General features: G+C 44.6%; 2 protein-coding genes across 3 annotated transcripts; one reads left to right on the forward strand and one right to left on the reverse strand.

The window, feature by feature from the left end:
• Window positions 1–1,683: 1,683 nt before the first annotated feature.
• On the forward strand, window positions 1,684–8,838 carry SAP30 (Sin3A associated protein 30). Of its 2 annotated transcripts, XM_071743183.1 has the most exons (4): window positions 1,690–2,338; window positions 3,766–3,888; window positions 6,420–6,518; window positions 8,503–8,838. In XM_071743183.1, exons 1-4 carry the CDS (start codon window positions 2,030–2,032, stop codon window positions 8,623–8,625), a joined length of 654 nt encoding a protein of 217 aa, XP_071599284.1. In that variant the 5' UTR covers window positions 1,690–2,029; the 3' UTR covers window positions 8,626–8,838. The 2 variants fall into 2 exon arrangements, with proteins under 2 accessions (XP_071599285.1, XP_071599284.1); XM_071743184.1 differs by lacking the exon at window positions 3,766–3,888 and having other exon boundaries at window positions 1,684–2,338.
• Window positions 8,839–12,907: 4,069 nt separating this feature from the next.
• Window positions 12,908–14,809, reverse strand: SCRG1 (stimulator of chondrogenesis 1). The gene is made up of 2 exons (XM_071743187.1): window positions 14,574–14,809; window positions 12,908–13,037 (listed from the first exon to the last, which is right to left on the reverse strand). The coding sequence occupies exons 1-2, from the start codon at window positions 14,807–14,809 to the stop codon at window positions 12,983–12,985; spliced, it is 291 nt and encodes a 96-aa protein (XP_071599288.1). The 3' UTR covers window positions 12,908–12,982.
• Between the last annotated feature and the right edge of the window lie 14 nt (window positions 14,810–14,823).

Raw genomic sequence — 14,823 nt, forward strand, 5'->3', positions numbered from 1 at the left:
CTCAGCTCAGCTTGAGTTACTGTACCCTTCATCCAGTCGCGGCTGTGGGGAGCGTGAAGTGGGACCGAGCCTTATTCTCTAATGCCAGGTTATGCAATCAGATTAAGGAACCATCTGCAGCCCAAACCGAGCTGCGCTATAATCGCGTTGCCGGCTCAGGCAGAACTTTGGCTTACGCAGGATCTGTGTCTCCTCTAATCATTCACTGGCCTCCCCGTTACTCCTCTTTCTGCAAGCTGGAAACACATGGCAAGCGATATGGTCAAATATTTCCGTGATTAAATCATTAACGCTTTTGAGCACTGTCGGCTCGGATGCAGTCCCTGAGATTTAAAGAACTCTTCACGGCAGTTCGAAACGAAAGCAAAACCTCACCCTTCAGTGCGTGTGCTTTGCATGTGCTTGAAGAAAAATACTAGGTCAAAGCTTGCTGCTTGTGCCGCTCTGCTGTCGGCAAGTGAATTGTTAAGTGGTTTAATGCAAATGCATCTCATACGTAGTTTTCTAAGTCTCAGAACTAAAATTGCTTGCTTTTATCAAGTATGTTCACAGTATCTATTAGTTTGTTGTGTGCACAGCACGGTCTTGTCCAGCACAGCATTCTCAGTCTTTTTTGTTCTTAAAGTCACCTTTATTAATAAAAAGTCCTTTTAAATGACTAAACTGGAAACTCGCACAGCGAGTCGTCTTTGCCTTCAAAGACCTTCACTGAAGGAACGCGAGACAGACCCCTGACGACACGTTTTTTAAAAGCAGCTTTAACAAAGGACCGACTTTCGGTGGTTCTCGGTCCAGAGACCCCGGCGGAGGCAGCGCTGGGGCTGGCAGCGAGCGAGCTCCCTCCTGCCGGTGCGGGCGGGTACCGGGACCTCCTCCTGTGCTTTCACCGACCGGCGGGACCCGGTCTCCGGCCGTGGCTGACAGGAATGAAGGCAGAGAGGCGGGGAGGGACAAGACCCAGACGCAAGGCAGGTTTGAAAAAAGCAAACAAGTCATAGAAAATTCTGAACCGGATGCCGCAGAGTGAGACATTGCCGCTACAAAAGTGAAGGGAGAGAGGCGGAGGTGTCAGTGCCGAGGCGAGAGATGCAGCCAGGACGGGACAGAAGAAAGGTGGGAGCGGGACTTATTTGGGCTGAAGCTCGGCCGAGCGAGCGGTACCAGCGATCGCTGGCCCGGGGCAGACGCTGCCCGTCCCGCGCTCCCACCGGGGCTGCCCAGCCTCCCCCTACTTCTCCTCGCTATCCGTGCCTTCCCGCCTCCGCCCCCACAAACCCGGGCTCAGCCGCCGCCGCCCGGCCGCCTTTCAAATCCCAACGGCCGCGCCGCCGGGGCGGAGCGATAGGAGGGAGGGACGGGGCCTTTTAAAAGTGGGCTGAGCCGCTGCCGCAGGCCTAGCCCGGCGCCCCCGGCCTCCTGGCGGCGGGGAAACGGGAGCGCAGCGCGGGTCCTGCAGCGGACGTGAGCAGCGGCTCCCTCGCCGCCACCGCCGGACGGCAGCGCCGGCCTGAGCGCCGCAGAGCGGCACGCCGAGCCCCCCCTGCCCGCGCTCCCGCCGCCGCACGGCACCTCGGGAGCTGAAGTTCTCCCGCCGCCCCCACCGCCGAGGGGCAGGGGCGAAAGAACTGCATTTCCCATGGCGCCCCACGGCGGGGGCCCCGGCATGCGCGGCGGGGCGGGGCGGCGGGCAGGTTGCTGTTGTTACATAGGAAACAGCTGAAGAGTCTCCACATGACAGGGGGGGAAGGAGGAAGTGGGGCGACCAGCGGGGCGCTGCCGCCCCCGCTCCGGTAGCCGAGAGTCGCGGGTAGCGGCAGCCGGCGGGGAGGCTCCTTCCCGCGGTGTTGCGGGCTGGCCGCCCTTGAGGACAGGCTCGCGTCCCGGTGCCGCCGCTGAAGGGAGGCGGGCAGGGAGCGGAGCAGCACAGCGCCCCGCCGGGCCGCGGCGTCTCGCCGGGGAAGTTTGGTGCGGGGCGGGATCCCGCCGCCCTCCCCCGGGCGTCCCGCTGGCTGCGGAGGTGGCACCGGGCATGAACGGCTTCGTCCCCGAAGAGGTGACCCAGCGCGGGGCAGACCCCGCCGCCGCCACCGCCGCGGTGGTGAGCAATGCGGGTTCCGTCGTGGAGGTGCCGCCGCCGCCAGCGCCGCCGGGGCTGGCTCCGGCCGCCGGGGCTGGCTCGGTTGGCACCGGGGGTGCAGGCGGCCCCGGGGCCGGGCAGCTGTGCTGCCTGCGGGAGGAGGGGGAGCGGTGCGGCCGCGCCGCCGGCAACGCCAGCTTCAGCAAGCGGATCCAGAAGAGCATCTCGCAGAAGAAGGTGAAGATCGAGCTGGACAAGAGCGTAAGTCCCAGGAGAGGCGGACACAAACACGGGGCCACCGCCGCCCCTCCCGCCACTGTTGGGGCAAGCAGACAAAAGCTGCCGATGGGTCCCGGCGGTGCGTGCCCAGGCACCGAGTCTGTCTGTGTCCGGCGCCAGCCCCGCTGCGCACCGGCCGGTTGCTCCAATGGCTTGGTTGGTTTGGGGGCTTTTAATAAAGTTTAGGAATTTTTTCTTTTTTTGGCGGCGAGGAGGTGTTGTTTCCCCTTCCTCCCACTTTTTCCGTAGCACGGTGGAGTTTAGTTGGCGCTGCAGCAGCACGGCCTGAAAGTGCTCGCCCTCTGCGGAACGGGCGGGAGAGGGGAGCGCCCGCCCCTCCTGCCCGATCCAGGGGTCCCTTCGCATCCCCCCAAGAGCCACAGGCTCTGGCTGCTTGTCCCCGCTCTGTAGCTGGAGGGGGAAGAAATGTGGTCGGGAAGCGCTGCTCCTCCTCCCCGGAGCGGAGCCTGCATGGCTCCCGCAGCGGTAGTTTGTGTCTGTTCCTGGCGAGGGCAGCGCTCGGCTGCTCCGCCTCGTGTTGCAATGTTGCACGTCTCCCTTTGCCACTGTATCTTCCGCTCGGCAGCCATCAGGCTCGGCTTCGCACTGTTCCGCCGGGCAGGGGGAGCAGACACCCCTCCCAGGCTCCGACGGAGGGCGCGGAACGAATTGCCCGGGCGTCTCGGAGAGCTGCCTGTCCTGCGCGGTACCAAAGGAGGGTTTCGCGGCGTTGGGGCAATGCAGATGAAAATGAGCGGCAGCCGGCTGGACTGCTCCGCCCTCGATCAGAGTTCCGTGGGCGCAGAGGGACCCCCGCAGCCTCCTACCCCGGGGGTCCTCGCCCTGCAGGCGTGGTCCCCTAAACGGAGCTCCGTGCTTTCCTTGCGTTGAAACCGCGCAGCTTTGAAATTGTACGCGCAGAGTTCTCCCAAAGCGTGCATGTCTGTACAAAGGGAAACTTAGAAAGAAAAAGTGCATTGCTTGACCTCGCCTAAGTAGCGAAAGTAAAAAACAGGGAGCGGAGGATACAGATGGGAAATGAGAGCCAGCGTGAAACGAGAGCCTGGGGTTTTTTTGCCTTTCAAAGAACAACTGAAAGGTTTTTGTTGTTTGCTTCTTGATCCCGATTTGCGATGGGTGGCTGGAGGGAGGGCCGTGCTTCTGTGTCTCTGCAGCCTGTTAGTATGGAATCAGTCGATGGCAGCACTCTCTGTCCCCTGGGCCAAGCCGGTAGCACTGTTCTGTAGCGCAGTACGTTCTTTATTTAGAAGGATCTAGTAGAAAAGCTTCCCCAACACGATTAATGTTACTGTGGTTGCTGATGGGTTGTCTCTGTACGTGCATTTATATTATAAGTCCGGGAGATATTTATGTGGATTTGATTGAAAGACACCATATTACTCTTTTAGGCAAGACATCTGTATATTTGTGACTTCCACAAAAACTTAATTCAGAGTGTGAGAAATAGAAGAAAGAGGAAAGGCAGCGATGATGATGGTGACTCACCAGTGCAAGACATCGACACTCCAGAGGTAGTTAATAGTTGGGTTTTTTTAATTGTTGCATTAAGCTTGTTCTTAATGACTGCCAAGTATGCACAGATACCACTTTCCTACTCTTGCAGTTCTCCTTACTTGAGGCCATGTGGGAAAGGAAGATTCTTGATTCACTCAGTTCCTAACATACAAGACTTAACTGATTTTTCTGTATTAATGGTTCAGAGTAAAGTGAACAAGATTCTCAATCTTTTTAAGTGTCTGCTAGTTCTTTCAGGAAATTCCAATTTTCATCTTCTTAGTGCTTCCTGTAGAGAGTCATGCTGTGCTACCTATCAGCAAACTCTGACTTCTGCAGGAGTTGACAACTTGAAGGGAATTGCACATGGGACTTGTGATATAAATGCTTCACTGCCCATCACTCTGATCCTAAATGTGTCGCAGATGGCTCTTGCAGTTATTGTGTTGCCTTAGTCTAATGAGGAAAGTTTAATTATGTCTCTTTGTTCTTAACCCTTGTTGGAGGAGGAGACATTTGGGGACCTGTTCTAGAGGAGTGGAAAAGGATAGTGACTGTTCTTTTCAACTGCAGACCAGTGAAACATCACCCATTCTAAAAGCAAACTGCAACTCTCAAACCTTTTGTGTAGTATAGAGGGAGAAACTGCACCTAAGGCTCTTTTTCCTACATGTGCTCTGGATTATTTCTGCTGCAGCCAGGCGCATGCTGTTCGGTGTGTTAATTTTATGCAGAGGCTGTCATGCCTACCTGGTCCCTTCTAAGAGGGATTTTTTAAAGCATTCTTCAGAAAGTGCTCTGCAAGTGTTCATATAATGTTATCCTTATGGTCTGCACCTGTAGATACCAGCAGCATAAGTGATGACACTTTGTGCAAATGTCCTTACCTAAAAGCACATGGCTTCTGCCTGAAGGCTCTGGCTAAGAGGATTTTAGGAGACTTGGAGTAATTTGATGCTGGGCTGTGGTGTTTGTTCAATACGTAGCATTGCTTCTTTGGAAGGCCTGTCTGAAGTTAATGTTCTGTGTGGCTTCAGGTAGCTATCTGGCACAGTAGTAATTGCAGCTCTCCTGCAAGCCTGTTTTGTTTTCTCATGCAAGAACTATAAAACATGTCACTACTGATGGATATCTGGAACAAGGAAGCAAGCCTTTTTGTTATGGTACTACTGCTGGAAACAAAACTGCCTAGGAAGTATTTTTGAGGAGTTTCAGCTGGCCATTTGGACAATGGCAATGTGTTCATCCATTGTGATTACTGTATGCCTTAGATGCTTGTCAGCTCTTCACCTTTATTTTCAAGTGCTACCTAGTTTACTAAGATAAAAAAAAAAATAGCCTTCCTCTGAAGACATGTAGGGCTCTCCAATTTCCTTCTCAGCCATGACCATTATTACCTGTTAGCAGTGATTCCTGCAGGAAGGGAAGAGGAATCTACACTACTGGTAGCCTCTGGGACTTTGTTGAAAGCTGCTGTTACTCTTCTGCATGATGCTCTAGGGAACTGGAATTTGTGATAAATAAATGCTAAGGGATACCCATCCTCTGTCACTCAAGCTGGCATTGCATCAAGGTTACCCAGGTTACCCAGTATGCATTAGCTCTGAGGTTGTTTAAATATTCTGTGGTTGAGACTGCTGAATGAATTTAAAGTGGAAGTGAACGCCTTAACCAAATTTTAATGCAGTAAATTTGGAGCATACTACTGTAATTTCAACTGATCTATCAGAATTTCTCATTCAGTTTGCTTCCTTAGCTTGCTTTCCCACTCAGTCATCTGCTTAAGCTCTCTTACATTGTCAAGGAGGGTGGGAGGGTAAGCTGTTGCTGGGAGAAGTGACTTGTGAGTTCATGGGATACAAAACTGAGGGAGTAGTGGGTTAAAGTTGTGTATTTATATCCTTAAGAGGATCTTGTGCAATTCTCTCAACTGTCAACTTGTGCTGAAAAATTATTTTGGACAGCTATGGCCATGCACATAACGCCTGCATTGTGCTCATGTAGCAGGGATACATGTTTGGAGATCAAGAGCAGCTGTTTTGTTCTCTCTCTTCAAACCAAGAAAATTTTTGTTCTAGACATTTTCCCAGTTCTAGTATGTGCTATCTCATGGTGCCGATGTGCTTTATCTTGCCTGCAACTTGTGTAGGATTTAATGGCTGAAATCACAATAGAGGAGCCTCCTTTGAATCAACACTTTCATAGAAGTTATATGAAAGTTGTTACTGGGCTTTCTGTTGCCACACTTGGACTGGGGAACAATTTAGAATTGACTAAAATACAATGAGTTCCAAGTATTGTCCACAGCTAAAGGAAGACAGAGCCGTGCTCGATTAAAATAAAAAGCTTTGAGCTGGGCTGTTTTCCTTTTTACTGGGAGATGTGGGATGGAGTTTGGTTTTTGTCAAACTTGAGATCTGCTGAGCAGATAGTTTACACTTAACATATCTGTGAGATTCCAAAATGTTTTTGAGAGGCAAACTATTAATGACTGTATCCTTTTCAGTTACTTTAGAATGTTTCCTCCCTTCCCCTCCTTTTCTTCTAGGTTGATTTATATCAGTTACAAGTAAATACACTTCGAAGGTACAAAAGACACTTCAAGCTACAGACCAGACCGGGACTTAACAAAGCACAGCTTGTTGAAGTATGTATAAGTGTTTGGTCCATAATAGAAAATGCAACTTGCTATGGCATATGATTTTCTATACAATGTGATCCTTTCCAGAAGAGCATATATGATCTGGATTTTAGGAGATCAAAATAGAACTGCTTATCTAGCTTCCTTCATTGACTGCAGTTCCTGCGCCAAGTAAATCAAACGTTCTTTCCAGCGGAAAAAATTAACTTCCAAAGGGAGCGTGTGCTGCTTAAAAACATGAAGTACTGAGTTATAACAGTGAGATGATCTCAATGTCCCTGAATATTTTGGAATCACAGGATTACACTCAGTGCATCAATCACACCTCCACTCAAAGTGTCCTCCTGAAAAGAATTAGAAACTGAGAAGTGGCAGTGAAGTTTTATCAAGGTTTAGACTTTGGTTTAAAATGGTAGTTACATACACAGAAACACCTACATTCGTATTAAAACCTGAAAAAGAGGCTTCAATTGACAATTATGTTAATTAAACCCACTGGGATCTGTCATCAGAAAATTGGAACTTTATGAAATTAATTTATTTCTCAATATTTCTAAAAGCACTGAAGCAGTGTGTTAGTACAGCTGCGTGGATTGTCTTTGCATGCGAGTGTCATTTTAAAAGAATACCCCTGCACTGCCAAGGTGCAGCTACAGCATGCTCATGTAAATATGTGGGAGAACCAGTGATCTCCTCTTAACTCTCCTTGTGTTTCACTTTTGTGCACTGCAGTTTTGTGAACTGTTGTTCTTCAGTGCGGGTGTTTGTGTTGGATTAAAGGCAAGGTTCTTTGATGTGTGGTGGATCTCAAGGCTGAGGTGTAAAATAGTGCTGCTGCCACTACCAGTAAGAATGTAAAACGAGTTGTCTTTCTGTGTGTGGGTTGAACAGCTGGCTCTTGAATTAACAGAACTGTGACTTGAAAAACGCACAAGCAGTTTTTGTTTTGCAGAACTGGCATTTCTAAGGCTCTGCTTTAGGTACCTCTCATGAGATACTTCCACTAGTTTATGAAAATAGGCAAAGCTGCTTTTTGTAGTTATTTGTGAGGCAGCGTGTTTGATTCCTTGTAACCTTCCTTGGTATAGAACAGACACTCCTCTAGCTGGTACTTAAAGTCCACTTCAAAGGACTCTGTCAGACTGCTTCGGTGATTTTTGGGGGGAGTGAGGTTTAGAAAGTTTTCTAACTTGCTAACTAGGCTAAACACTTATGCTTCTATCCTATGGTAGTTAAATGAGCAGTCACATGTTTCTCACTTATTTTAATCTATCAAAATATTCTACAAAAAGCCAGAGAATAGGCTCAGGCAGGTGCAATGTTTAAAAAAAAAAAAAAAAAAAAAAAAAAAAGGCTGGTTTCATTTTGATGAAGGTAAGGGCTTCTGGAATGCCAAAAGTGATTCAAGGACTCTTTAGGGTTCTGTCGTGTTTTAAACTGTCGTGTTGTAGTGGACAACATGGAAGTAACTTGGTGACTTTTCATTGATAGCTCTGTTTTGAAGAGTTAAATGTTCAATTATAATTTACAAATATTTTTGCACCGTCTTCTATGTTTGCACACCTGACTTGATACAGACACACATACTCCACCTGAGTAATGAGCAGTAGGTGTTCATTTCTGTACTGTAGCTCTGTTGATAATCTATAGTCATTACTTGCTTTATAGTCAAGTTTTAAATACCCAGATGTAATTTTACTATGATGATGGTTTTGAGAACGTGTGTCGTTCCCCCCCCTGAAATTTTTCTGGACTTTTTATTTAGAAAACTAAGGTACAATCTGTTCTATTTAGTTCATAGTTTTCAATAAAATGATTCCTTTAAATCTGTTTTTATAGTTATTAAAGACTTTTGTAGAGGTAGCTTTTTTTTTTTTTTTTAAGAGTCTTCATCGAGATTTTGAGTTTTAATCTAGTTGATTTGAATGTGAATATTTGTTTTCTGCTTGTGCAAGTGTTTATTTAATTTCTGTATGTTCTTCCTTTATAGATAATTGGCTGCCATTTTAGGACTATTCCAGTGAATGAAAAGGACACCTTAACGTATTTCATCTACTCAGTGAAGAATGACAAGAACAAACCAGACTTAAAAATGGATAGTGGGGTTCATTAGATGGCAAAGATTGGGACTGAGACTCAGGCCACAATTAAAAGACTGAGGGTTTTTGTTGATATACAAAAGCTTTCTTTGTAATTTTTTCTCCCCAGGGACTTGTCTCTGTTTTATTTTTCATAACCTTGCTGATTTGTTTGAAAAACATCTCGTATGAAACAAATTTCCTCAGCAAAAGTATTTTAAATAAATATCACTGATATTGTTGCTCAAGTGGGTGTGTCTAACTTATTTAGTGAGTTACTTGTACCTAATACTTAAGCTTTGACTGATTATGTAATAATATTAAAATATTTTTCAATTAAAGTGTGCCAAAGATGTATTTATGAAAGCACTTCCAATTTCCCATGATGCAGTGTCTTTAGAGAGAAAACAAAAACAAAAACAAAAGCTGTAGGAGATCTGGCAATAATAGGTTCTATTTTCCTAAGGTAAAAGGCTTTAAATAACAGTTCCAGCCATTAGATTGTGCAAAAAATGGCTGAAAATAATTTTATTTTTCCTCTTTGGAAACCCAAGTTGATGGGGGCTTTTCTGATACTTTTTTTTTTTTTTTTTTTAATTCATCTTGTCTTTGCTGGGATATGTGCACCAAGGCATTCCTGCTCTTATATCAAAATGAAGAAAAGCTCTTGAATTTCAAAGCTTTAAGTACAGATGAAAAGACTGCTGCAGCTTACTGTGCTGAGAAATCCTTCCACTTGGTAAGAAATCCTTTAGCTGCTGGCTTTTCCATTCATCTATATAGACTGTGGCTAAGAACTTAACTGGAGAATGAAAGCCAGAGTTTGTGCCGAGTCAATATTGTAACTCTTAATACACATACTCTTCTTTCTTATTGCATGCATTAGCTCAGGCCTGTTCAAAACAAGATGCAAAAAAACAAAGCCAATCCAAAACTTACGGTGACACATGAGAAAAATACACAGCAAAACTTATGTTTTGATTTGAATATCTTAGTAAAGCCTGATGTTGAATATGATATTATGAATGGATTCTTGTATTGCTGTTTAACTCTTGTGCCAGTCTAAATGTGTAGTGTATGGAATTATTTCTTTCTGCTTTAGGCTGTGTATATAGGCTGAAGGGAGACAGAGGGAGAGGAGTCCTTGTCTTAAAGCAGAGGAGAACACGGTTTCAGCTTGTTCAGTTAGTGTTTTTTACAACTCTTAACCTTACAAGATGTTGAAAGTTTTTTTCTTATTTTGGAAAAAAATAAGAAAGCGGTATTTCTATTGTCTAGTCTGCTCAATGTTAATCTCATGAAGTTTTTGAAAACTACTTCTTTGCTGGTGTCACTGCAACTTAGATGCTCCACTTTGCTCTTTTGCACTGTGATACTTGCATAAAACTGAATGATGATAAACCCTAACGTCAGACTGTCTCTCTTCCCAGTAGCTTGCAGTGCTCTGATATTTTTTTCACTTGCAGTGCCCTGATATTTTTTTCACTTGCAGTGCCTTGGTTCCACAATAAACTTCTATAATGTTGGCTTAAGTTCAAGACAGTGATACCTAGCTCGTGGCAGCTAAAATTGGATTCCTTCAGAGATGTGTTAGTGCCCATTTCATTAGAGTGACTGTCAGGTTGTTTGGTGAATATCCTTCCCAAAAATGCAGCTTGTCATCCTCAAAGTACTAGTTGGAGAAGCAGCCAGGGAACCTGGTGGTGGATGGGACATCTGAAGAAGAAAGACTTTTTCTGAGTGTGTGGCAGGGGTGAATATTCTCACCCAGGCCTGTCAGGACCTGCACAAGCAGCTTGGGGAGGGAAAGAGAGTTAGGAGAGAAATAAAAGCAAGTTTTTATAGCAAGTCAGTCATGAAGTGGTAGTCTAGTTGAGCCCATCCTTCTGCATGTGAAAAGTGGCAAAATTTTTCACTGGTAGATTGTAGATCATAAAATCATAGAATGGTATGGGTTGGAAGGGACGTTAAAGATCATTTAGTTCCAACCCCACTGCCCTGGGCAGGGACACCTCTCCCTAGACCAGGTTGCTCAGAGCCCCATCCAGCCTGGCCTTCAGCACTTGCAGCAAGGGGGCATCCACATCTTCTCTGGGCAACCTGTTCCAGTGCCTTACCACTCTCACAGTGAAGAATTTCCTCCTAATATCTAATCTAAATCTCTCCCCGCTTCAAGTTTTAAACCATTACTCTTTGTCCTCTTGCTACATACCCATGCAAAAAGTCCTACCCCAGCTTTCTTGTAGACCCCCTTCAGGAATTGGAAAGGCTATGAAGTCCCTTCAGAGGCTTATCCACTGAACAACCCCAACTATCTCAGCCTGTCTTCATGGGGGGAAGGGAAGGGGGTTGCTCTCCTCTGGACACTCTCAAGGAGCTCTGTGTCCTTCTTGTGATGGTGACTCAGAACTGGACACAGTACTCCAAGTGGGGTTGCACAAGAGCAGAGTAGAGGGGAAGACTCACGTCCCTCAGCTGTGTCTGTTCTGTTGATGCAGCCCAAGACCTGTCTGGCTTTCTGAGCTGCAGGTGCACACTGGTGGCTCATGTCAAGCTTCTGCTCTACTATCAACCCCAAGTTCCTCAGAGCTGGATTTACCTTAACCAAGAGTGGTTGAAGGAAAGTAACTGAAAATCATCTACTAACTTTACAACCCAGATTTGCATCTGCCTTAAATTTGTTTGCTGCTGCTCTGTGGAAAGCTGTGAATGCCAGGCATATGCAGTGTGATTTGTGTTGAAACAAGATGGCAAAAACAACAGAAGTTACGTGCCCTTATTACTGCTAGAAGTTTATAGAGGATTTTGCATGGGAGTAGATACCATTTTTGTGGTTTGTTTTCTTTTTTTAGCACAGCACTCATTTTGGATATTTTGATTCTGGCTTGCCAGATTTATAGGGGTTTTTCACCCTTAATTGACGGCTTGGTAGGAAGCCCAAATTACTCAGGAATAATTACACAAAAAACCCTGGTGATACAGAGTGTTTGTTTAAGTCAGTAGCCTAAGAATTATTTGGCAAAAATAGCACACACAGATTCACTTGAAACATTTATTATTAGCTATGTATAATCAGCCCCCTCCCTCACCAGCCAACCCTCATTCACTAACTGGAAGACAAAAACTTATCATATTTCATGCTGCATGTGAAGTTCGTCTGGTTAACTAGTGGTAGTTTTTGTGGGATAATGGTGTAAGAATATCAGCTTAACTGCACTTTTTGAGTGGAAAAGACTAAGTAGTTACTTCAGTACTGCACACGTTCCATCTGACTTTTCATCTAACTGATTTGATAGCTGAAGAGTTTCTATATGCAAGACAGGAAGCCAAGGCCTGTAAGCATAGCTTGTTCAGGTGGATCTCTTTAAACTTACAGAAGGACATCAATTTCTGGATGTTTTTCTCTTGACTGCAATTGGTATTGGCAGATGTTGAGAGGCAACTGTGTATCTACAGCCTGCATCATGATAACTCCTAAGCATTAAGATGATGGCTGCTAATATTTTGAGATACCCTTTTGTCTTCAATTCCTTAGCTATTTCCTTACAGAGCTAGCCTAAAAATAATTTTTAAAAAGTTTTAGTTTTGAGGTTGGTTAAAAATGCTACGTAAGTGGGGATTTTTATGTTGCCTTACGAGGCATCAGTTTTATCCTCTTTAGACATTTTTCTGGCTATATATGCACAATATTTTAACTGTTCTAGTGTTTTAAATGTTCAATGTTAAGATTAAGCAATCTAGGGTTTCACAGATTGCATGGTTTATGCAGGTGAACAGTTAGACATAATTAAGACCTAAGTGTGCTACAGTACTATTAATGTGAGCTTTGAATTATTTTTTTCCAGTAGAATTTTAAAATATGAATGGTGAAAGTGTGTCTTTTGTATGGGTGTGTATTTTAAGATGGTTAAATAGGATCCTGTTTGCAAAAATACCAGGGACTGAGTAGCTTCAGCTTAAAATAACACACACACATCTTGCATGATGGCTGTAAAGCAACAGGAATCTGTGCTAGCAGTAGATTACTACAAGAATCACATTCATAACCAGAAGAAGGCTTAAGTTTGGAGTTTTCTTCATCAAAACTAGTTGATAATGTTGTTATGAGTGATACATAATTTTTTTGTGCTGGGGGGGGTGTATTTGGATGCATTAAGGGGTTGTACAGTCTTTTACACCATTATGGAAATTAAGGCAGCTACCAAATTTGAAAAGATAATTTCTTACATGTTTGAGATTCCATAAAGGTATGGAAATGGATTTTTTCTACACTGGTACTGTCTTGTTGTTAGAAAGCTTTTTTTGTCATTGGTTTTGTTTTTCCCCTGGAAAGCAATTATTACATGACTGTAGAATGAAGTCCATTGTTTTCACAGGCAAACTCGGTGTCCATCAGTTGCTGTTGCAGGGAATCACAAAAGATATCTTTGATCCAAAGAAAATATCCCTGAAAGATATTACCAGATATTTAAATAATTACATTATTGCTTTGTCAGAAATTTAACATTACTTTCTTCTCCAGTTGTGAGAGTGTTGTTTGGATGTTAATTTTGGGTGGTATCTATGTGGCATTAGTCTGTGGGATGTCCTGTGAGCAATTCAAATGCAACTGTAGGTCAGTGTGAAGATACTGTATTTCTACCTCTGCTGGCCTGGTTTGGAAGTGATGGCAAAACTTTTATTGACTGACCAGAGTGCCAGGTCTTCACCTTGGTATTTTAGCTTTGAGAAAGTAAACTTACCCAATACATAATTTTAGAAAAATAAAGAGCTGCCATATGTGCACACATAGTGCTTACTGTGATTTACCCTGAGAGAAGACCTGCAAAAGAGGTCCTCACTACTTGAAGATGGTTGAAGGAATGCATCCTTATGTGTTTATATCAAAGTAAGAGGCTTTCTTAGGCTGCTCAAAGCTCAGAGGTTGAAGCTGGGAACCCAAAGTGTTCTTCGGGCTGAGGACACTGTGTGTGGTTTTTGGGGAAAGTGAAAAAACGTCTGCTCTTGGTTTGAATGTGAGATTTCTCACTTTAGAAATCATTCCCATTTGGTTCAAATTTAGTTTCCTATGGAAGGGATGAAAAGTTGCCTTTTATTGGATTTTAGGGGACATGAGAAACTTAGGTAATTATAGGAACATATAAAAAGTCATGTGTGCTGCCTATATAATGCATCACATTTCAGTGTCCCTGAAGTATTGATACATTTTGAGTTGCTGATATTTATAATCTAAATTTTCTGCAGAAAAGATCTTTCTGGAAAGCTGAATGACATAATACCTCCTAAGACATTTTATTACTTCAAACCAGGATGAGATGGTAGTGTTTATTAACTCAGTGTCAGTTTTGTTGAGATGTGCATTCCTGCTGTAAAACAACAACAAAAAAATGCATGTTCAGTGGGAACTTCTTCATTCTGCTTTGTCAGCAGTACTGTTGGTGTTCACGAGCTAAATCTTTTTCCTCCCTCACAGGCATTTGTGAACCTCTGTTGCCCCCTATTTGCTTTCCTGCTTTCAAACCAGCTTTCTTTACAGAATCATAGAGCCAACTAATGTATGTGCATACACTTTAGAATCACAAAACTATTCTTTATGTGGAACAGAAATCAAATGGTTTTGCTTATGGTCCTGAAAATGCCTTCATTGCAAAGTGCTGTGAATGAGGACTTGATGTAGTTCTCATACCAAATTTTGATCAAAGAAAAGTGTTCAAAGTGAGGTGATTTAAATGCTGAAGTCCCCCATAATAGGACATGCAGGTTTAGAAAACACACTAAGCAAATTCTAAGCGAGCCCCGGAAAAACAAAGACTGAAAAGTGGCAGAAGATCAGGTGACTGGCTAAATCTTGGTACAATTTCAAACCATCAGAAGTGATGCATTTCTTACAAATGATAGCTTATTCCTCCACTGGAAATTGTAAAATGATATAAATATAGTGGGTGGCCATATAGAAGTGTGTATGAAATGAGCATAATCTTACTTTGGGCAGCAGAGCAATTCATTCAAGTTGCAGTAACAGATCACCTCACAGCCCTTCCCTTCCCAAAAGTGATCTAGTAGACCTTCGTCGATTTGTTGGAGGTTCTCCATGCCTTCAGGGATGTTGTGACAGCTGTGGCCTTTGAGGGCCCTCTTGTAACACGAGGGACGCCGGGAAGGCACCGCTTGCGTTCCCAGGAGGGTGCTCAGCAGAAGCAGCACGGAGACCCTCTTCATTTTTTGCAAAGGTT

The sequence above is a fragment of the Heliangelus exortis genome, chromosome 4, assembly GCF_036169615.1.
Source record: "Heliangelus exortis chromosome 4, bHelExo1.hap1, whole genome shotgun sequence".
NCBI lineage: Eukaryota > Metazoa > Chordata > Aves > Apodiformes > Trochilidae > Heliangelus > Heliangelus exortis.

Bases quoted from the DNA above. Each gene is read 5' to 3' on its own strand.
- SCRG1 (XM_071743187.1), bottom strand. From the start codon at position 14,809: ATGAAGAGGGTCTCCGTGCTGCTTCTGCTGAGCACCCTCCTGGGAACG. The intron at 13,038-14,573 runs GTAAGATTATGC...AATATCTTTCAG, and splicing joins GAATTGCTCTGCTGCCCAAA to GGATATTTTCTTTGGATCAA.
- SAP30 (XM_071743183.1), top strand. From the start codon at position 2,030: ATGAACGGCTTCGTCCCCGAAGAGGTGACCCAGCGCGGGGCAGACCCC. The intron at 2,339-3,765 runs GTAAGTCCCAGG...TTACTCTTTTAG, and splicing joins AGATCGAGCTGGACAAGAGC to GCAAGACATCTGTATATTTG. The intron at 3,889-6,419 runs GTAGTTAATAGT...CTTTTCTTCTAG, and splicing joins AAGACATCGACACTCCAGAG to GTTGATTTATATCAGTTACA.